The sequence below is a fragment of the Astyanax mexicanus genome, chromosome 3 (genome assembly GCF_023375975.1).
Source record: "Astyanax mexicanus isolate ESR-SI-001 chromosome 3, AstMex3_surface, whole genome shotgun sequence".
In the NCBI taxonomy this organism is placed as follows: Eukaryota; Metazoa; Chordata; class Actinopteri; order Characiformes; family Acestrorhamphidae; genus Astyanax; species Astyanax mexicanus.
The window spans coordinates 59,675,821-59,699,177 of NC_064410.1; the positions used below are offsets into that span (position 1 = coordinate 59,675,821).

General features: G+C 37.3%; 1 protein-coding gene across 2 annotated transcripts in view; it reads left to right on the plus strand.

Moving 5' to 3' along the window:
• Positions 1-23,357, plus strand: part of baiap3 (BAI1 associated protein 3) — a 129,140-nt gene that overhangs the window by 87,454 nt on the left and 18,329 nt on the right. For both annotated transcript variants that reach the window (XM_022666661.2, XM_049475946.1), the window contains 10 exons: positions 4,569-4,659; positions 4,749-4,805; positions 8,983-9,080; positions 9,865-9,916; positions 10,029-10,180; positions 10,436-10,559; positions 16,200-16,340; positions 18,387-18,482; positions 18,808-19,023; positions 21,711-21,779. In XM_022666661.2, coding sequence (XP_022522382.2) covers positions 4,569-4,659; positions 4,749-4,805; positions 8,983-9,080; positions 9,865-9,916; positions 10,029-10,180; positions 10,436-10,559; positions 16,200-16,340; positions 18,387-18,482; positions 18,808-19,023; positions 21,711-21,779 — 1,096 coding nt within the window. The remainder of the gene's footprint in view (positions 1-4,568; positions 4,660-4,748; positions 4,806-8,982; positions 9,081-9,864; positions 9,917-10,028; positions 10,181-10,435; positions 10,560-16,199; positions 16,341-18,386; positions 18,483-18,807; positions 19,024-21,710; positions 21,780-23,357) is intronic.

The window sequence follows — 23,357 nt, forward strand, 5'->3', positions numbered from 1 at the left end:
CTTAATATTAAACTCCTTAATTACGGCAACTTTTAGACTCTTTGCCCCGTTTTTCTGCGCTAGAAATGCGCACTCTCTCCACTTTTCGACTCTTTGCCCTGTTTTTCTGCGCTAGAAATGCGCACTCTCTCTGCTTTTAGACTCTTTGGCCTGTTTTTCTGCGCTAGAAATGCGCACTCTCTCCGCTTTTAAACTCTTTTGCCCATTTTCTGCGCTAGAAATGCGCACTCTCTCCGCTTTTAAACTCTTTTGCCCATTTTCTGCGCTAGAAATGCGCACCCTCTCTGCTTTTAGACTCTATGGCCCGTTTTTCTGCGCTAGAAATGCGCACTCTCTCCGCTTTTAAACTCTTTTGCCCATTTTCTGTGCTAGAAATGCGCACTCTCTCCGCTTTTAAACTCTTTGGCCCGTTTTTCTGCGCTAGAAATGCGCACTCTCTCCGCTTTTAGACTCTTTGGCCCGTTTCTGACACCTAGCGTTCAAACTTTGAATCTCACATTATAAAAACCTGCTTAACAGCGGGCCAACTTTCATTCTATTTCTAAAATACCTCGCAGGCCGCTCCAAAAAAGGAAACGGGCCGCAAATGGCCCGCGGGCCGTAGTTTGGACACCCCTGCATTATAGCCATGTTTATAAAGCATTATGACTTGTGATCATAATACATTTTAAGCTGTGCTTATAATATATATGTTAAAATAGTGTTAAAAACGCCGTCACATGTTGTGAACTGGTGCTGAGGTAATCACACTTTCACACCGGACCGTTTTTACATCTTACAAAAATGTACAGTACCAATCAAAAGCTTATCCTACTTTGTTTCGTATTTTTAGCTCTTTAAGGTGCATTTAAAATCCTTTAATTTTCCTAAAAATTATCAGTGCTCCTTTTAACCCAGTGAACCTTATGTATAAATTCTACCAGTCAGGTATTAAGGAGCAGTAAAGCCACTCCACTGAAGTACACTCAAGTGAAAAAAGTAGATTAAATTATACTAAGCATTATTTTTCTATAGTGCACTAAAGTGTTCTTGTAGCCACAATATTATTAATCAGTATATTTAAAGAGTGCTGAAATGGAACAACTTTTTTTAATACTTATTATACTTTAATTACAGTATAAAAATAGTACAAAGGTTAAAGTTAAGTACTTTTAAATATGAATATAATTTTAAATATACTTAAGTAACATTGAAACATTTAAACATACTGCTTCATGTATGTAACCCAATATTTTAAATATGCTTACAGTAAAATTATAATACATTTAATACAGAGTATTACAACTGCAGCACTATTCTAATATACACCAGGTATATTAGATTAGAAAAGTACTAAGAATTGATGTTAAATATATGTGATCTATTTACATTAGAGTACAAATATATATGCTTCTTGTTCCTGTCTTTTGTAAGTAGCACCCTTCTAGTACTATACTTCATTGGGTATAAAAATATATTTTAATATACTGTACTACAATTTTTAGCGTGTTACAAATTTACTTTACATTTTTTTATTTGACATTTAAATGTGTTATTTAAACAATGTATCCTATAATTTACTTTAATTCAATTTATATTTTCCTCATTATAATTACAGAACATTGAAATACATTTTAACTGTTATATTATTGTAATACCTAATTACTTTTTTTTTTTAAATTACCAACGTAGTAGTTTCATTTAATTTTCTAAAAAGTTGTACAAAAATGTACAAAAGTATATTTGGAAATACGTTTTTTTAGAAGTATATTGAATTACATTACATTTTTTTCACCAGGGCAGCATTATACAAAAGTTTCAGTTTAGTTCTCCAGCACTGGGACTGGAGCAGTATTAGCATTAGCCGCTAACCAAACTAAGAGCTAGCTCTTTCACCGTTCAGAGGTGAGTATTATCAGCCTGTAGCCTGCTCCTAACCATGGCTAGCACTGCTGGAGCAGCATTAGCATTAGCCATTAACCACGCTAAACACTAGTTATTTTGCTGTTCAGAAGCTCCTAACCCTGGCTAGCACTGCTGGAGTAGCATTAGCTTTAGCCGTTAACCGCGCTAAACACTAGTTTTTTTTGCTGTTCAGAAGCTCCTAACCCTGGCTAGCACTGCTGGAGCAGCATTAGCATTACCCGCTAACCACTTTAGCTCTTTCGCCTTTCAGAGGCTGCGCTGTACTGTGTTAAAGCAAGCTATATGGGACGAACCGCAGGCTAATATCGCAAATCTAAACTTACTGTAAATAAGCAGTATTCTGATGAGAGCCTGTTTCATCATTTCAACGTTTTCAATTATCTTTGCAGTGACTGCATTTGACTGCACTCAAAGTTTCTGAAATGTTTTAGCTTGACTGACCTTCATTTCTTAAACTAATTTATTTCTTTACTTAGTTGAGTAGTTAGAAAGCTACTCAAATAGAGCTTTTCACTGAATACCAACTCTACATCTTTACAATTTTACAACTGACTGAAGACTGAGTTCAGCACAGCTGTTAATTGAAAACCATTCCAAACCATCTATGCAAGAGGTGCTACTTTGAAGAATGTAAAATATAAAACATATTCTTTTTGTCATGATTTGTAAATGACTTTAGTGTTAATCTACAATGCAGAACATTATTAATTAATGAGAAAAACACTGAATTTGTGTGTAAAGGTGTGTCACAATTTTTGACTGGTACTGTACTGCACACACACACACACACACACACATATACACATACAGTTTTGAAAGGACTAAACTAGACAGCCTATTCAAATTCAAATCTCTCTCGCCTGTCAATAATGCAGCCGTGTGAGTGTGTGTGTGTGTGTGTGTGTGTGTAGAGGGTCTTGTTGCTATGCCCTTTCTGGCTCAGTGTTCTCTAGGGGGGCTGTATCGGATAGACGGATTTGGAAGAATTGATGTCCTGTGGGGCTTCTTTTCCACCGCTGCTTTTTAAACGTAGTATAGCGCTCTGCTCTCCCAAGACTGAGTCGATACTACTAGTGCACACACACACACACACATATACACACACATATATATATATATATATATATATATATATATATATATATACAGCTCTGGAAAAAAAAACACTTCAAAATAATCAGTTTCTCTGATTTTGCTATTTATAGGTATACAGGGGTTGGACAATGAAACTGAAACACCTGTCGTCATTTTAGTGTGGGAGGTTTCATGGCTAAATTGGAGCAGCCTGGTGGCCAATCTTCATTAATTGCACATTATTGCACCAGTAAGAGCGTGAAGAGTGTGAAGGTTCAATTAGCAGGGTAAGAGCTCAGTTCTGTTAAAAATATTGCAATGCACACTATAACATTATGGGTGACATACCAGAGTTCAAAAGAGGACAAATTGTTGATGCACGTCTTGCTGGAGCATCTGTGACCAAGACAGCAAGTCTTTGTGATGCATCAAGAGCCACGGTATCCAGGGTAATGTCAGCATACCACCAAGAAGAACCAACCACATCCAACAGGATTAACTGTGGACGCTGTAAGAGGAAGCTGTCTGAAAGGGATGTTCGGGTGCTAACCCACATTGTATCCAAAAAACATAAAACCACGGCTGATCAAATCACGGCAGAATTCATGAATGAACATTGTTGTTTCATTCTATAAAATACGAACAACATTTCTCCCAAATTACAAATAAAAATATTGTTATTAAGAGCATTTATCCAGGATGACCACCAAAACAGTGGGTGCAAATATACCTCTGCAGGTCTCCATCTAAACATTTGATGACCAGGTGTTGAGCAAAGCTGAAAACGGGACTCATCAGTGAAGATGACCTTATTCCAGTCCTCTATAGTCCAATTCTTATAATCCTTTGCCATTCTTTTTATAGGTCACTTGACGTCATCCCGCTGTTGCCGACTGACATCCAAATAAGTTGACGGTCAATCTCTAGACCTAAACCCCGTTAAGAAACCTCTGTATGTAATCATGTAAGATGTACAAGTTGGTCACAAGCCATCAAACCAAGCTGAACTGCTTGAATTGTAGTGCCAGGAGTGGAATAAGGTCAGCCAAAAGCAGTGTGTAAGACTGGTGGAGGAGAACGTGATGCCAAGATGCATGAAAACTGTGACTAAAAACCAGGGTTATTCCACCAAATATTGATTTCTGAACTCTTAAAACTTTATGAATATGAACTTGTTTTCTTTGCATTATTTAAGGTTTAAAAGCACTCTACGATTTATCTAATTTCCTGCTAATAAATGTTTTGAATGACAAATTTTTGGGGGGGAATTTGGGAGAAATGTTGTATGTAGTTTATAGAATAAAACAACAATGTTCATTTTACCTAAATATATACCTATAAAAAGCAAAATCAGAGAAACAGGTCATTTTAAAATGGTCTTATATATTTTTTTTTTTTTGCAGAGCTGTATGTATTCTATTCTATAGTTTGATGAAATAGGCTGACAGAATGACAGATTGAGCGATTGGCTGTATAAAGTGGAGAGCACATGTAAATAGCAGTATTCAGTAAGTGGATTTATGTATGATGAGGTCTGGGTTTCGCTTTGTGCTTCTGCCAGTTGCTCATTGTGACCGTTTCTAATACAGGACGATCGGGCAGATGCAGTCAATGCAGGCGTTTAAGGCTGTCTGCCCCAACCGCAATGAACTGCACCTGGAAATAGCCACTGTTATAAAGGTAGGATTGAATCTGGCTATCTGTGAAGCACTGCGTCAATCATACAGCACTTTCTGAGTGACTCTTGTAATTTTTCCCTCTGAATCCAGAAAGGCACGGTGGAGTGGTACGAGGCCACAATTTCACACTTCAAACCAGACGAAGGGGTAAGTGTCTGCGCTCAAAAAACAGAAAAAAGAGAGAGAGAGAAAAAAAATATAGAGTTTCTACACTTTTAATCAAAGAGAGAGTTGCACTCAGAAGAAGAAATGTCAGATCTTAATTCTATTCAGAAGAAAGATAAAAGTTATAAGTCACAATTAATTAAATAATAAAGAATTTAGTGTAAAGCAAAGATGTCAAATGTGTTCCCGTTCATTACTCTGTAGGTAGAAGTATAGATACTAGGGTTTAAAATACCTTTAAATAAGCTTTAAAAGCTTTTTACTCAAGTAACAGTACTGTAAAAGTAGTAGTTCTCATTAGTATTTTAGCTGGCCTGTCGCTAAGGTTAGCTAGCTCATCATTAAGGTTAGCTAGCTCCTTGCTAAAGTTAGCTAGCTCATCATTAAGGTTAGCTAGCTCATCATTAAGGTTAGCTAGCTCATTGCTAAGGTTAGCTAGCTCATCATTAAGGTTAGCTAGCTCCTTGCTAAAGTTAGCTAGCTCATCATTAAGGTTAGCTAGCTCATCATTAAGGTTAGCTAGCTCCTTGCTAAAGTTAGCTAGCTCATCATTAAGGTTAGCTAGCTCATCATTAAGGTTAGCTAGCTCATTGCTAAGGTTAGCTAGCTCATCATTAAGGTTAGCTAGCTCATCATTAAGGTTAGCTAGCTCATCATTAAGGTTAGCTAGCTCATTGCTAAAGTTAGCTAGCTCATTATTAAGGTTAGCTAGCTCATCATTAAGGTTAGCTAGCTCATTGCTAAGGTTAGCTAGCTCATCATTAAGGTTAGCTAGCTCATCATTAAGGTTAGCTAGCTCATCATTAAGGTTAGCTAGCTCATCATTAAGGTTAGCTAGCTCATTGCTAAAGTTAGCTAGCTCATCATTAAGGTTAGCTAGCTCATCATTAAGGTTAGCTAGCTCATTGCTAAGGTTAGCTAGATCATTGCTAAGGTTAGCTAGCTCATCGCTAAGTACCTAGCTCGTTACTAAAAGTAGTTCTCTCTGGTAGCATTAGTGTTTTAGCTAGCTTGTTGCTAAGGTTACCTAGCTTGTCACTAAGGTTAGCTTGCTTGTCACTAATAGTGCTTGTCTCCCCAGTAGAATTTGTATTTTAGCTAGCTCAGTGCTAAGGTTAGCTAGCTCAGCACTAAGGTTAGCTAGCTCATTACTAATGGTAGTTTTCTCCCCGGTAGCATTAGTGTTTTAGCTGGCCTGTCGCTAAGGTTTGCTAGTTCATCACTAAGGTTAGATAGCTCATCACTAAGGTTAGCTACGTCATCGCTAAGTTTAGCTAGCTCATCACTAATAGTAGTTCTCCCCTGCATTAGTGTTTTAGTGCATTAGTGTTTTAGCTAGCTTGTTGCTAAGGTTACCAATCTGGTCACTAAGGTTAGCTTGTTTGTTGCTAATGGTGACAAGATGGTAGTTCTTTCCCCGGTAGCATTAGTGTTTTAGCTAGCTTGTCACTAATGTTAGCTAGCTCATTGCTAAGTAGCTAGCTCATTACTAAAAGTAGTTCTACCTGGTAGCATTAGTGTTTTAGCTAGCTTGTTGCTAAGGTTACCTATCTTGTCACTAAGGTTAGCTTGCTTGTCACTAATAGTACTTGTCTCTCTGGTAGAATTTGTATTTTAGCTAGCTCAGCGCTAAGGTTAGCTAGCTCAGCGCTAAAGTTAGCTAGCTCATTACCAATGGTAGTTTTCTCCCCGGTAGCATTAGTGTTTTAGCTGGCCTGTCGCTAAGGTTTGCTAGTTCATCACTAAGGTTAGATAGCTCGTCACTAAGGTTAGCTATGTCAACGCTAAGGTTAGCTAGCTCATCACTAATAGTAGTTTTCCCCTGTAGCATTAGTGTTTTAGCTGGCCTGTCACTAAGGTTAGATAGCTCATCACTAAGGTTAGCTATGTCAACGCTAAGGTTAGCTAGCTCATCACTAATAGTAGTTTTCCCCTGTAGCATTAGTGTTTTAGCTAGCTTGTTGCTAAGGTTACCTATCTGGTCACTAAGGTTAGCTTGTTTGTTGCTAATGGTGACAAGATGGTAGTTCTTTCCCCGGTAGCATTAGCGTTTTAGCTAGCTTGTCACTAAGGTTAGCTAGCTCGTTGCTAAGGTTAGCTAGCTCGTTGCTAAGGTTAGCTAGCTCATTGCTAAGTAGCTAGCTCATTACTAATGGTAGTTTTCTCCCCGGTAGCATTAGTGTTTTAGCTAGCGTGTTGCTAAGGTTACCTAGCTTGTCACTAAGGTTAGATAGCTCATCACTAATAGTAGTTCTCTTCCCGGTAGCATTAGTATTTTAGCTAACTCTTCACTAAGGTAAGCTAGCTCAGTGCTAAAGTTAGCTAGCTCATTACTAATGGTAGTTTTCTCCCCGGTAGCATTAGTGTTTTAGCTGGCCTGTCACTAAGGTTAGCTAGTTCATCACTAAGGTTAGCTACGTCATCGCTAAGTTTAGCTAGCTCATCACTAAAAGTAGTTCTCCCCTGTAGCATTAGTGTTTTAGCTAGCTTGTTGCTAAGGTTACCTATCTGGTCACTAAGGTTAGCTTGTTTGTTGCTAATGGTGACAAGATGGTAGTTCTTTCCCCGGTAGCATTAGTGTTTTAGCTAGCTTGTCACTAAGATTAGCTAGCTTATTGCTAAGGTTAGCTAGCTCATTTGCTAAGGTTAGCTAGCTCGTTGCTAGCTTTAGTTCTCTTCCCGTTGACAATTGTGTGTAATTTAGGTTAGCTAGATCGTCACTAAGGTTAGATAGCTCATCACTAATAGTAGTTCTGTCCCCGGTAGCATTAGTATTTTAGCTAACTCTTCACTAAGGTTAGCTAGCTCAGCGCTAAAGTTAGCTAGCTCATTACTAATGGTAGTTTTCTTCCCGGTAGCATTAGTGTTTTAGCGGGCCTGTCGCTAAGGTTAGCTGGTTCATCACTAAGGTAAGATAGCTCAGTTTAGCTAGCTCATCACTAATAGTAGTTCTCCCCTGTAGCATTAGTGTTTTAGCTAGCTTTTTGCTAAGGTTACCTATCTGGTCACTAAGGTTAACTTGCTTGTTACTAATGGTGACAAGATGGTAGTTCTTTCCCCGGTAGCATTAGTGTTTTAGCTAGCTTGTCACTAAGGTTAGCTAGCTTATTGCAAAGTTTAGCTAGCTCGTTGCTAGCTTTCGTTCTCTGCCTGTTGACAATTGTGTGTAATTTAGGTTAGATAGCTCATCACTAATAGTAGTTCTGTCCCCGGTAGCATTAGTATTTTAGCTAACTCTTCACTAAGGTAAGCTAGCTCAACGCTAAAGTTAGCTACCTCATTACTAATGATAGGTAGCATTAGTGTTTTCGCTGGCCTGTCGCTAAGGTTAGCTAGCTCGTCACTAAGGTTAGCTAGCTTGTCATTAAGGTTAGATAGCTCATCATTAATAGTAGTTCTCTCCCCGGTAGCATTAAAATTGAAGCTAGCTCGTCACTAAGGTTAGCTAGCTCTACACTAAGGTTAGCTAGCTCATCACTAATAGTAATTCTGTCCCCTGTAGCATACGTATTTCAGCAAGCTCGTCACTAAGGTTAGCTAGCTCTTCGCTAACTTTGGTTCACTTCCTGGTAACATTAGTGTGTAATTTAGCTTATTGCTAAGGTTAGCTATCTCGTCACTAATAGTACTTCTGTCCCCGGTAGCATAAGTATTTCAGCAAGCTAGTCACTAAGGTTGGCTAGCTCTTCGCTAGCTTTAGTTCACTCCCCGCTAACATTAGTATATTAGTTAGCTTGTTGCTACGGTTAGCTAGCCCACTGCTGCTGTTTTGAGTCACGCAAGGCATATTTTTTTTCAGCCTCATGATACCAAAGACACACAGACGCCCTAAATCCAACTGCACAATCCACAATTAATAAGGAATCTATAGATCGCTAAAATAGGACCCATTAGATGATCTGGTATCACTTCCACACGCATATCTGTTGGTCATCTCCAAACTCAACTAAAGATGACCTGTCGTCTGGCTTGACTTCCTACCAAGTTTCATTTTTGTGGGTTGTTTTATTCCTTCTAGGTGTAACTACAGTATAGTATTATGATATTATGAAGGGTGTATTGTTGTATCATGTTTATAATGGAGGTTGGACTGATGGTTGTGATCTAAAGGCTCTACTGATTGATTCTGGGTTCTCTGGTTGTGCTGTTCTCTCTGCAGACTCTGGAGGAGCAGTTGAAGAGGCTGGTGATGGTGGTGGATGCAGTGTGTGTAGATGTGCACAGAGGCCAGAACGTCTACAACAAGCTCTTCCACAGGTAACGGCACTATATCCACAATCATCACACAGATAAACAATACATAAAGAGTTTGGACAGTGAAACTGAAACACCTGTCATCATTTTAGTGTGGGAGGTTTTATGGCTAAATTGGAGCAGCCTGGTGGTCAATCTTCATTAATTGCATATTATTGCAGCAGTAAGAGCGTGAAGAGTGTGAAGGTTCAGTAAGCAGGGAAAGAGCACAGTTTTGCTCTAAATATTGCAATGCACACTATAACATTATGGGTGACATCCCAGAGTTCAAAAGAGGACAAATTGTTGGTGCACGTCTTGCTGGTGCATCTGTGACCAAAACAGCAAGTCTTTGTGATGCATCAAGAGCCACGGTATCCAGGGTAATGTCAGCATACCACCAAGAAGGACCAACCACATCCAACAGGATTAACTGTGGACGCTGTAAGAGGAAGCTGTCTGAAAGGGATGTTCGGGTGCTAACCCGGATTGTATCCAAAAAACATAAAACCACGGCTGATCAAATCACGGCAGAATTCAATGTGCACCTCAACTCTCCTGTTTCCACCAGAACTGTCCGTCACCACAATAAATTATTGTGCTCTAAAACCAGGTGTTTCAGTTTCATTGTCCAACCCTGTATATAAGATTTTCCTTTTTTTATATATAAAAAATACTGCTCCAGTTTTGTTTATCATTTTGAAAATGTAATAAAGATATTGTTTAAAAATGTGCTTTTTATAAATATAGGGATGTCATGAAACAGTTCTAAAGTGAGAACGACTCGTGTTTTCTTCTTGTTTTTCAGCTCAGTGAAGGTGGACTTCTTCAGTATCTCCTACCGGCAGTTGGAGAAGCTGGTGCGTATGATTTATGTGAACGCGAGCAGATTCTCCGCCAATTAATTCCTGTTCTCCCATTGATAAACATGAGCTGGGAGACGGGGGGTCTAACGTAGGGGCTTATGTCCAGGTGGCGGATGACGTGAGCGTTGCTATGGAGCGGGTTTGCGGGACCTTGGAGCAGGAGAGCTTTCGCCTGTCCCAGACCATGGGGGAGACCCTGTTCGAGCTGTTCATGTCCCTGAAGACCCTGAAGCGCTTCAGAGAGTTCCTGCCTCTCAAGTGAGTCACCACGTCCCTCAGGGTCCATCTGAGAGGGTCAGATGATGGCCGGACCCTCAGCTGTTCCGTGTGAAAGCGGGTGACTCACGGCGCGGGAGGGTGGCCATATGGGGTTGATGGATGGAAAAGTTACTGTAGCTAAATTTGTCTCTGTAGCGAGTCTTTATATTCAGGCTGAATGTTCTGTCAGGCGCTATTTATGAGCGATGATTCACAGCCAGGCACCTGCTTTCTCTGCTCCTTTTTCCTGTTCAGAGACACGAAGATGCTGGCGCTGACTGGATTCCACAACTGGTTCAAAACCTCCATCCACAAGTGGCTGCAGATCGTGCACGAGAAATCGGTCGACAGGATCTGCAAAGCTGTGGAGAGGGATCAGGCAAGCTGGGCAATGCACAATATTTATCACGATTCACGTGATTGAAGTCAATCAATCAATCAATCAACCTTTATTTAAACTCGCAGTACATTGAGGGTGGCCCTCATTTACAATGCAGCCGAGCAATTACATAGGGAAGGGAGAATCTCTCACTATCTTTAATAAACTCCTGAAGACAGAGCTCTTCAAAGAGCACTTACTCTCCTAACACCTCTAACAAACTACCTTCTACTACCAGATCAGGAGAATCTCTCACTATCTTTAATAAACTCCTGAAGACATAGCTCTTCAAACAGCACTTACTCTCCTAACACCTCTAACACACTAACTACTTCTAACCTTATTTCCTTCTTCCCCTCCTTCAATCCTCTATCCCCTTATTTCCCTTCGACCACCTTTAAGCCCTGTCTAAGGATGTTTTACCTTTAACTTCTATTACTTTTGCACTTGACTATTGTAAGTCGCTTTGGACAAAAGCGTCTGCCAAATGTAATGTAATGTAATGTAATGTAATGTAATGGAAGTAGATAGAATAAAATAAGTAATAAAAAATCATAAAAAACAGCATTATAATAAGGTATAAGAATTATAAAAAAGGATAATAATAAAAAAAAATATTAAGATATAAAACAAATAAGGTAAAAATAATAATTTAAGAGTAGGAATCATAAAATCATAGGTAAAAAAGGTAATAGAACTAATAAAAATTCAACTACAGATGAATAAATAAAAAACTAAACACAAAAAATAGTAAAATATGAACAAGCAATAACTAATAATAAAAGAAAAAGAAAAAAAAATCAAAGTCAAAAGGCATCACTAGTGCATCACATAGCGTTTGGTTGGAAAGAAAAGAGGACTTGCGTTATTAAACATCTCCGCACTCAGAGCCTAAACACTAAAGACCATGTGCGAAATCTCAGTGTTATAACAGACTCAGATCTCTCCTTCACTAGTCATATCAATACCATTACAAAAAACAGCTTTTTATCATCTTAAAAATATAGACAGAGTCATTTTATGAACTACTCAGCTAAGTAAAGAAAACTAAGGATCACTTCCTATAAACCCTGTATTCATAATGCCTTATGAATGCGTTTATAATGTCTTATATGACATTCTCAGATTTGGTATATGTTGGTATAATGCATTATAATGTGCAGCTTTTTGTAAGCTTTTTGTAAAAGTGTGTAACACATTATAAAGCCTTATATACAGTCATTACTGACTTTAAGTGATGTGAGTTTTTAAATGCCTACAATACAGTAGTTATAATAACACTTGCTTCATGTTTAAAACACGCTTCACTTAAAGCCAGTAAAGAGCACTCATAATGATCTATAAGACATTACAGAGGTGTAATAAAATGTACTTCACGCCAAAAAAAAACATATGAAAACTCACTTCACTTAAAGTCAGTAATGACTGTATGTAAGGCTTTATAATGTGTTACACACTTTTTTAAAAGCTTATTTGAGAAATCATTGCTGCATATTATAATGCATTATAGCAAAATATAATGCTCTATAAGACATTACAGTGAGGCATGATAAAATGTACTTCACGTTTAAAATAAAAACATATATGAAAACTCACTTCACTTAAAGTCAGTAATGACTATATATATATATATATATATATATATATATATATATATATATATATATATATATATATATATATATATATATATATATAAGGCTTTATAATGTGTTACACACTTTTTAAAAAGCTTATTTGAGAAATCATTGCTGCATATTATAATGCATTATAGCAAAATATACCAAATATGTGTTATAGTGCATTACAAGGCTACATTGTACAATATACTTATAAGCTATTGTACCAGCTTATTACAATAATAATAAGGTATTATGCATGTCATATAATGCATTATGAATGCATTTATAATGCATTATGAATACAGGTTTCATAGAAAATGTCAGTTAATCTGAAAAACAAAGCCCTCGAATGTGGTAACACTTCCTATAAACCCTGTGTGCATAATGCCTTATAAATGCATTTATAATCTCTTATATGACATTCATAATACCTTATAATGACTGTAATAAGCCTGTATAAATACTCATAAGTACTTACAGCGACATTCATAACACATTATAAACTACAAATGTAAGGGTTTATAAAGAAATGCCTTATAATATCTGTTCATTAGTACATTGTACAATGTAGTGTTGTAAGGCACTATAACACAGATTTAGTATATGTTGGTATAATGCATTATAATGTACAGCTATGATTTTTCAAATAAAGCTTTTAAAAAGGGTTTAACACATTATAAAGCCTTATATACAGTCATTACTGACTTTAAGTGAGGTGAGTTTTCAAATGCCTACAGTAAAGCATAAAAACATTTGCTTCACGTTTAAAAACACACTTCACTTAAAGCCAGTAAAGAGCGCTCATAATGCTCTATAAGACATTACAGTGAGTCACAATAAAATGTACTTTTTTACGTTTAAAAAACATATGAAAACTCACTTCACTTAAAGTCATCAATTAGTTTATATAAGGCTTTATAATGTGTTACACACTTTTTTAAAAGCTTAATTTATTATATTATAATGCATTATAGCAAAATATACCAAATATGTGTTATAGTACATTACAACACAAATAGTGTTGCAAAAAGCACTTATTATGCACTTATTAAGCACTTATTAAGCTATTATACAGGCTTATTACAGTCATTACAAGGTATTATGCATGTTATATAATGCATTATGAATACAGGTTTCATAGAAAATGTCAGTTAATCTGAAAAACAAAACCCTCGAATGTGGCAACACTTCCTATAAACCATGTATTAATCATGCCTTATGAATGCTTTTATAATGCCTTATATGACATTCATAATACCTTTTAATGACTGTAATAAGCCTGTATAATAACTAATAAGCATGTACAGCGACATTATACCAAATATGTGTTATAGTGCATTACAACACTACATTGTAAAATGCACTTATGAGTTATTATACAGGCTTATTACAGTCATTATAAGGTATTATGCATGTAATATAATGCATTATGAATGCATTTGTAATGCATTATGAATACAGGCTTCATAGGAAGTGTTACCAAAAATGTCAGTCAATCTAAAAAACAAAGCCCTTCAAAAATGTTTAAAACTGGCTCTCATCAGGACCACTCCAGTAAAGGAAGAGCAAGAGTTATCTCTGTTGCACAGGATAAGCTCATCAGAGTTACCAGCCTCAGAAACCGCTTTTAAGTTACAACATGAGTCCTTATGTGTTCCTTTATAGTCTGGATCACTTCAGTTCACTATTCAACTACTATGTATGAAATAAAAGACATAGAATGGAAAGGTGTGTCCAAACTTTTGACTGATACTGTACTTATCAAAATTCTGTGCATCGCTTATAAAATTAATTAACATTAAATCACACGACACTGCTTATTGTATTAGTGCTGGGGATTACTGCAGCTTCTGAAGATTAAGCAAATCATCTACCTGATAAGAAAAAAAAAGGCCTTTTCTTTTTCTTATGGTTCCAATTAGAGAGGATACTGTCAGGATAATTACGCTATCATCTTATCATACAATAAATTATCATATAAAAATTATCATTTTTTCCAATTTTTCATCCAATGAAAAACACTTATCTCCAAAACAACAAATTTACACGAGAGAGAAAAAACCCTGTAAACTTTCAATGGAAGTCAATGTAAAAAGAGTTTATTTCAGGTCATTTTTAAGAGTTTTTTATTGGTCCGTTCATCAAGAAATTTCGGCACAGTGTAAGAGACAGTTTTTCTGTTCAAACTATGTAGTAAACTAAAAATCGACAAAAATGGAGATAATTGTTTTTCATTGGACAGCGACGAAATATACTATCGCATCTCAAAAGATTATTATTGGATATCATTGAGAAGTTACTTTATTTCAGTAATTCAAGCATTTATTATTTTTTTTCTTTTATCTTTGATTATTGATTATGGCTTACAGCCAATGAAAACCTAAAAATCTGTGTCTCAAAACAAAAAAAAATAGAATATTATACTCTAATTAGACCAATTGGTACTTTTGGCAGCGTGGGCAGTGTGCCAAAAAGTCCTGCTGGAAAACGAAATTCGCATCTCCATAAAAGTTGTCAGTAGCAGAGGGAAGCATGAAGTGCTGTAAGATTTTGTGGGAAAACAAAACTGCACTGACTTTAGACTTGATAATAAAACACAGTGGACCAGTGTTTTTAGGCAAAGTTTACACAGCTGGTAATTTTCATATGATATTATCTTTGTACTGTGAAATATGTCTAAAATCATTTTGTCTGAATGGTTCTTGCTGTGTAAGTGACATACATGCATGTGCTAAAGAGCAATACTTCACGTTAAGTTTCCCTTTAATCCTTGTCAGAATCTCAAGAGAGTTGGAGTTCAGGCTGAAGCCAATTGAGCCTTGTTGTTAAAATTGCATGTTTTTCGACCACCCCCAGCTTTATATATATAGAAAAAAAAGAATATATATATATATATATATATATATATATATATATATATATATATATATATATATATATATATATATATATATACATTTTTTTTCTTTGCCCTTTGATGCTACAGTGACAGTTTTATTTTAATGTAATAATAAAGAAATACTGTGAAGGTGTACTGAGTGGTTTGCTCTGCCGTGGCCAGGAATCACATAAAGCTCTTGGGTTTTTGCCCAATGATATTGGTGTAATAGTTTAAAACTTTTTTTGAGGTTTTGAGGTTCAATGCTGCATTTTAATCCAAAACAAAAATTACAAAAACAAATATACTAGTGCATCTAAAACATATATATTTTATTGTTGCTGATTATGGATTACAGCCAATGAAAACCCAAAAATCAGTGTCTCAGGATATACAAAAAATGTGATAAGACCAATTGGTACTTTTAACAGTGTGGGCAGTGTGCCAAGTCCTGCTGGAAAATTAAATCCACATAATAATAATAATAGATGATCTGTGGTGGTTATCTCTTCTGTGGGGTTCTGAGCATTGAAGAACGGGGTGAAAGGATAATTTAAAGTATGCAGAGAAACAGAAACAATCAGAACTACAATTTGTAGTTATTACAGAACTACAAAGTGTCCTCTATATGATCAGTGGAGCTGGATAATGTTGTGCTTGATTTTTTTATTTATTTTTTATTTTTGTGTAAAAACAACAGCCACTCAAAACCAAGGTTCTGACCATAAAGATGGACAAAGCAAACTAACTGGAGTCTAAGTGAAGAAAACAAAGGGGTGGAAATCAGAAAGTCCTTGGCTTGATTGCGCAACAAGTCTGAAAAGACGTGGAAATACAGCCCCTTATTTGCATAATGACTCTGGAAAGCCGCAGCCTCTCTGATTTCCAGCTTCCTCTGGTGTGAAAATTGAATACTTTTCTCCCTGCTAGGACGTAAATATCTCACATTCGAGTGGGCCAGCAGGGTGTACCGTCTGTGTTTATCTGCACACTTAGGCGAGTGGTCATGTAGCGCGAGAGAGAGAAAGAGAGAGAGAGAGAGAGTGAAAGAAAGAGAGTATGGGTCCATTGTATGCATTAAGTGTATCTATATATATCTATATATGTATGTGTATCTATATGTGTGTGTGTGTGACACAGTTGGAGGCGATTCCGCAGGCTAAACACAGCTTCTCAGCAGTGGACGTCGTCGCATGCTTCGGCCAGGTGCGAGAGTTCTGGACTCAGCTGGCCTGGCCGGACTCAGCGGGAGCCTTCATCTTCATTACCCGCCTGACCGATGTGAGTTCTGCACATTTAAACCATGCTCGTAAGATGCTCATTGTTATCTTTCACCCTGTCAACATGTCTATTTTCACGCCTTGCACCCGTGCAATTAAAATAGAGTCGGAGTTTAGGAATAAATCTACACTGATAGGTATGGTGGTCAGATGTACAGGTGCGCAACTGACTAATTAAAACCCTGACAACAGTCAACAGTCAGCCACCCAGTCCTATCCTAGCCATGTAGGAGCGCCATGCGCAAACATATGGATGCAAATCCAGCTTTTAACTCAACAATAAACAGAATAAAGAATAAAATAATATTGCTGTTCCCTTAAATAAGCTGCTGATGTAGCTTCACAGTGTGAAGTCAGTTTTCCTTTGATTCCTGCTGAGACGTGCCAAAGTACCACACTGTTAAGATACAAATGCGCCAAAGTCAGAGCTCACCTGCCTGATTGATTGGTTTATTTCCTGTAATGTTTAAAAAAAAACATGATTAATTAAGAGAATTAGTACCCGTATTTTGCACGTTTTGAGCCATGCAAGGCATATTTTTTGTGTCCTCACGATACCAAAGACACACCGACACGCCCTAAATCGTGCAATTGACTAATGCGCTTTAGGTCTTTAAAATAGGGCTTATTGACTGGCACAGTAAATTTTAATTTCCTGTTTGAAATAGACAGGTTGGTAAGCACACATTGTCAAAAACCAATAGATATAAAACTTTAGTGTTTTTTTTGTACCAGACATTAGAACAGAATCAAGTCAAACTTTACAATAAGGGTCACAAGTTACAGTACTTATGACAGTACTTAACATCGTTTAATAGATGGTTAAGTAAACTCTCAACTAATTATTTATTCACACTAGTTAATGCTTAAGAATGTTGTAAATAATAATGAGTTAAATCATTAGGTAACAATTTGGATCCAAGTTTATAATAAGTGGCTCTAATAGCTGTGTTGTTACACATTAACCAGATTAAATACAATTGCACAGGTTATGTAATTACAAGTGTATCAGTGTCAGACGTAGAATCTGAATTTGAAACTGAATGATTTTTAGCATAAAAAAACAGTCACAGCTCTGAAGACATAGTGGACAAGAGCTGTTGTAGAAATGTAGACATTATTACATGTGAAAATTCACATGTTCTACCACATAGGTCATTACACTTGCACTACTGCACTACTACTATTTTAAACAAGTCAAAATCAATATTGAAATAACCTGTGCAACTGTTTTAAATCTGCACCGTCGTACTTTTTTACCAGTAGGTACACTGTTCTTACACTGTTATTACACTGTTATTACACAGTTACTAGAGACTGTAATAAGGTGACAAAATCAACCCAGTCTATAATCAAGTCAAGTCAAGTCAAGAGGCTTTTATTGTCAGTACAACTGAGTACAGGTACACAGTGTAATGAAATTACGTTCCTCCAGAACCATGGTGCAACATGGAACAACAAGCAATAGACAACATAAAGTGCAGGAGTGACGACAGTGCAATGTAAAATTATTAAATTATAACACTAAATAACAATTGATACAATAAATACAAAGGACGAGACAATTTAAAGTGACAGGACAGTGACAGGACAGTGCAGTACCGATACGGTATAATATAGTGTATAGTGAGGATAAGGTGCAGAGATGTGTAACATACTGTAACATATAGAACATATATAATCACAGCAGTTACTGACGTAGAGTTTATAGTTTTTAAGAGTGCAGCAAATATTGCTGAAGGGAATAAAGTCATGTCAGCATCTGTGTGCTGACTGGTTGTGTGTGTGTGGGTGAAGTTCAGTTCTTTGTGTGTGTAAAGGGGGGGGGGGTGGGGTGTACAGTTTAGTTTTTGTGTGAGTGTGTTGGGTGAGTGGTGGGTGGGGTGGGGGTTCAGTTCTGTCTCTGTGCGTTGAGAAGTCTGACTGCCTGGTGGATGAAGCTGTTCCAGAGTCTAGTAGTGGAGGCTCGGATGCTCCTGTATCTTCTGCCGGACGGCATCAGAGCGAATAATTTATAATACTTTATAATCTCTTCTGTTTCTTACAGAATTTCTGCAGCGAGGCCGTGTCCTACTCCGAGCTTCTGAAGCGCAAGATCGAGAGGATCCAGATGAGCCAAGACCACCGGAGCTTCACAGTGCAGGTACATCCCCTGAATATTGATGACGGGGGGGGAGGGAGGGTGATGGGGGATGACTGGGGGTTTATTGTGTGGCTGGATAAATGTCAGCGCTGGGTTTTTTCTCCCTCGCTGCCATTTCGGTGGCATGTCTGGAACGTGGCGCTTGTGCTTGCCTCGTTAGTCGTTGTATTTTATTTCCCGCCATATTTTTTTATATCCAGCCTGTCTACCTTCCTCCCCCCCTGCTAGACCTCCTCATCTTCTCCCTGCTTCTCTCCCCTCTGCTCCTGTCCCTCCCCTCCTCCTCCTCCTCCTCTCCTCCTCGCCCTCCTCCTGTTTCCCGCAGCTGTGCGTGGCGCTGAACGACACCGAGCACGTGCGGGTGTACCTGGCCGGGTTGCCACGGGAACTGGATTGGCGGGGCGTGGAGCAGGCCATGGAGGAGTCGTGTGGAGCTGAAGGGAAGGAGCAGGTGAACAAAGCCCTGAACGGTCAGCTGTATAACGCTGACCTGGACCTGCAGAGGGAGGCCAAGCGCATCATCACACACCTCACTGACAAAGTAGGTGAGACTATGGGTTTCAGGAAGGTTCCAATCACTTCCATGGTCACCTACAGGTGTTGGATAATGAAACTGAACACCTGTCATCATTTTAGTGTGGGAGGTTTCATGGCTAAATTGGAGCAGCCTGGTGATCAATCTTCATTAATTGCACATTGCACCAGTAAGAGCAGTAAGAGTGTGAAGGTTCAATTAGCAGGGTAAGAGCACAGTTCTGCTCTAAATATTGCAATGCACACTATAACATTATGGGGGACATACCAGAGTTCAAAAGAGGACAAATTGTTGGTGCACGTCTTGCTGGAGCATCTGTGACCAAGACAGCAAGTCTTTGTGATGCATCAAGAGCCACGGTATCCAGGGTAATGTCACAATACCACCAAGAAGGACCAACCACATCCAACAGGATTAACTGTGGACGCTGTAAGAGGAAGCTGTCTGAAAGGGATGTTCGTGTGCTAACCCGGATTGTATCCAAAAAACATAAAACCACGGTTGATCAAATCACGGCAGAATTCAATGTGCACCTCAACTCTCCTGTTTCCACCAGAACTGTCCGTCACCACAATCAATTATTGTGCTCTAAAACCAGGTGTTTCAGTTTCATTCTCCAACCCCTGTAGGTAACTCCATATATTTAAATACTGTACGCTTACAGTAAGATCATAATACATTTAATGAGTTTTTCCAACTGTATCACTATTTATTATACACCTCGCATATTAGAAATGCACTAAGAATTGATGTTAAATATATGTGATCTATTTACATTTGAGTACAAATATGCTTCTTGTTCATGTCTTTTGTAAGTAGCACACTTTTAGTATAATTTTCTGGGTATGATTTTTTTTAATAAGAAATATATATATATATATATATATATATATATATATATATATATATATATATATATATATATATATATATATATGTGTGTGAGTGTTTGTTGGAATTCAACTTACATGTAGAAATTGTAAATATAAACCATGATTAACCAATAATGCCTCTGTTTAGCATTAGCATTAACATCTGTTAAACATTACTTAGCACTTATACAGCTTTGCTCAGTAATATATATATATATATATATATATATTATTTTACTTTCACTTTATATCAGATATATATATATATATCTGATATAAAGTGAAAGTAAAATAATTCTAATCCATGTAGAGATGTACTGTATTTCCATTAGAAGTAAAAAAGTAAAATATATAATATTATATTAGTTAACTGACATTAAATAAAATAAGTAACTGGCTACCACTGCCCAAGTGTTACCACAGCCAAATATATTTATAAATAATATTTAATTAATAAACATTTAACAATTAATGTATGCATAACTGCAGCATATAAGCAATAAGTGCAAATGACAAAAAGATTAACTAATGCAGTTGTTACTTGTTTACCAAACATTAGTTAACATTATTAATGAAGTGATTTATGATTTATTGTTCATCTTAACAAATGCTTTACTTCTAATGTTAGTTAATGTAAAAAAAAAAACATTACTTAATGATGTAGTTCTGTGTTTAATTAACTGTAACACGGAAGAGGAGGCAAGATGCAAACACAAGTCGCTTTTATTTTCCATAATGAAAATAAACAAAGAACAAAACAACAAAACGAAACTAACAAAACAAACTAAAAAGAATAAGGTATCTAAAACAAAACACTATGAAAAAGAGGATAACTAAAAGACTGAAACAAACAAGCAAAAATAAACAAAAAAACAAACTACATAAAGCAAACCTGAACACTGAAGACAAAAAACACAGCAGGTCTGAGGCAAAACAAAACACAGAGAAATAGATCCGGACAGAGTAACAGTACAAGGTCAAACAAAAAGCATGACAGAGAACAAAGGAGCACATGGGGTATTTATACACAGGCGCACACTAGGGACACCTGTGGAATTAACAAGGGGGTGGGGTTACAAATGAGACTGGAGGGATTACAGATGACAGGGCGGGGCTAAGGCGGAGACATGACAATAACAAAACAATGTCATGTGCTTAAGGAAAGCACATGGCTTGGAACACAAGACAGGAAAACAGAGGGCAGAAGCACATAGAACCAAAAGAGGGAAAAACAGACACAGGCTAAGGTGTGACATTAGCATTACCTAATTATTCATGGTATCTAATGCATTAATTCATGTCAGTAAGTGTAATGTAAAGTGTTACCCCATGATGTTGATTTTGTAAGTTTTTTCCCTTCTCCTATAAAGTTTTAAAGTCATTTAAAATGAAGATATTCTTAGTAAAATGGCATGAGAACAATTATAATATCTCAATTATCACATCCTCACTGCGCCATTGAAGGAGATAGACGTGTGTATTGTCAGGTCATCAGTACATAAGTAATCCATTGTTCAGTGTAGAATAATGCGAGATGAGGAACATTATGAGGAGGCTCACTGGGCACTACTACTACTACCTGACATCCCTCATCCGTAACTGCAGAGCGAGGGCAGTGAATAATAGTGATTAGACATGAAGAGCAGTCACAGCATCTTCCATTCTTCTCCTCCAGTCATTTCTCCTGGAGAGGGCCTCTGAGACGAGTCATTAAGAAGCAATTTTAATAAAGAGCCGTTCTTCCTCTTCCGCTTTTCACAGATAGCTGAGCTTCTCTCTGTTCTTTTGTTGACGGCTCTGTGTTTGGGTCACTGTGTGCAGATGCTTCCTGAGCTCAGGAGATACATTCAGCACATTAGCCTTTCTCCAGACACTATCAACAATGACGATGTGAGTACAGCGTCCTTTTCTGTCTTTTTCTGTGATTTTATTTTGGGTTATATGGTTGAATTTCTGTCTGATGAATCTTGTGGTTATTTTCCATATTGTTTTTAAACTTTTAGGGTGAATGGACCAATAGAAATACTCTAAAATTACATATAAATAAATATTAATTAGTTAATACCACTTACAACTTTACTGTACACAACACAAGCCTTATGTTCACCATAACCAGAAGAAGCTCCGCCCACTTCTCTACTACAATACAGAGTTACTATATTCACTAATACCACTTACAACTTTACTACTGTACACAACACAAGCCTTATGTTCACCATGACCAGAAGAAGCTCCGCCCACTTCTCTACAATACAATACAGAGTTACTATATTCACTAATACCACTTACAACTTTACTACTGTACACAACACAAGCCTTATGTTCACCATGACCAGAAGAAGCTCCGCCCACTTCTCTACTACAATAGAGTTACTATATTCACTAATACCACTTACAACTTTACTACTGTACACAACACAAGCCTTATGTTCACCATGACCAGAAGAAGCTCCGCCCACTTCTCTACAATACAATACAGAGTTACTATATTCACTAATACCACTTACAACATCACTGTACACAACATGAGCCTTATAACTAGTTCACCATGTCCAGAAGCTCCACCCACTTCTCTACAATACAGAGGTACCGTACTATTTTCAGTAATTGATGGACCAGAGGTAACATTGGGCATCTGTGTTGCCAAGATAGCAATGAACGTCTGACTGTTGAAGTCTTTCTACTTTCTAGGTTGTATTCAGGCAGTGGTGCACTTGTGTTTTCCGTTGCCAAGATAGCAATATACCAGAAATTTAGCTGAACACACCTCACTTCCAGACCACCACTCCCATTGGAAAGAATTTATTCACAGGCTATGTAAACTGTTGCTATGTAAACGATGCAGGCGGAAGGAGTGAAAATAGACTGTTGACAGGGTGTAAGATAGCAATGAGCATCATGACAATTCACACATTCACTCAGCATCCTGACCCCCCCCCCCCACCCCCCACCAATACAGTACTGAAACTCTGCACTGTAATACACAAAGTACTGGTCCCTTCCAAATGGACTTGGACTACTGCTATACTTGCACTGTAATACGCACTTTAATTCCCCAAAAACTGTGAACTTTAAGAACTTTACGCACTCATTCACTTTACCAGCCTTAAGCTATATAACATATACCATATTTGCACTACTGATATATACTATTTATACTGTCATTCCATCTCAATCACCATCAATAATGCACTATTGTCTTCCGTCTTACGTATGTTTATTGTGTCTTGTTGTATTGTACATATAGTGTCTCCCACTCTTTTATATTATTTATCTTATTTCTCTTTTTATTTATATTTAAATCTATTTCTCCCCCACCACTACTGCCCATTGTTTCTGTCTCATGTATGTGTATTGTGTCCCTGCTGTATTGTACCCATAGTGTCTCCCATTCTTTTTTTTTTATTATATCTATTATCTGTACTTGCTGTAAAATTGGGAAGGAGAGTAACGTACTTTAAATTCTCT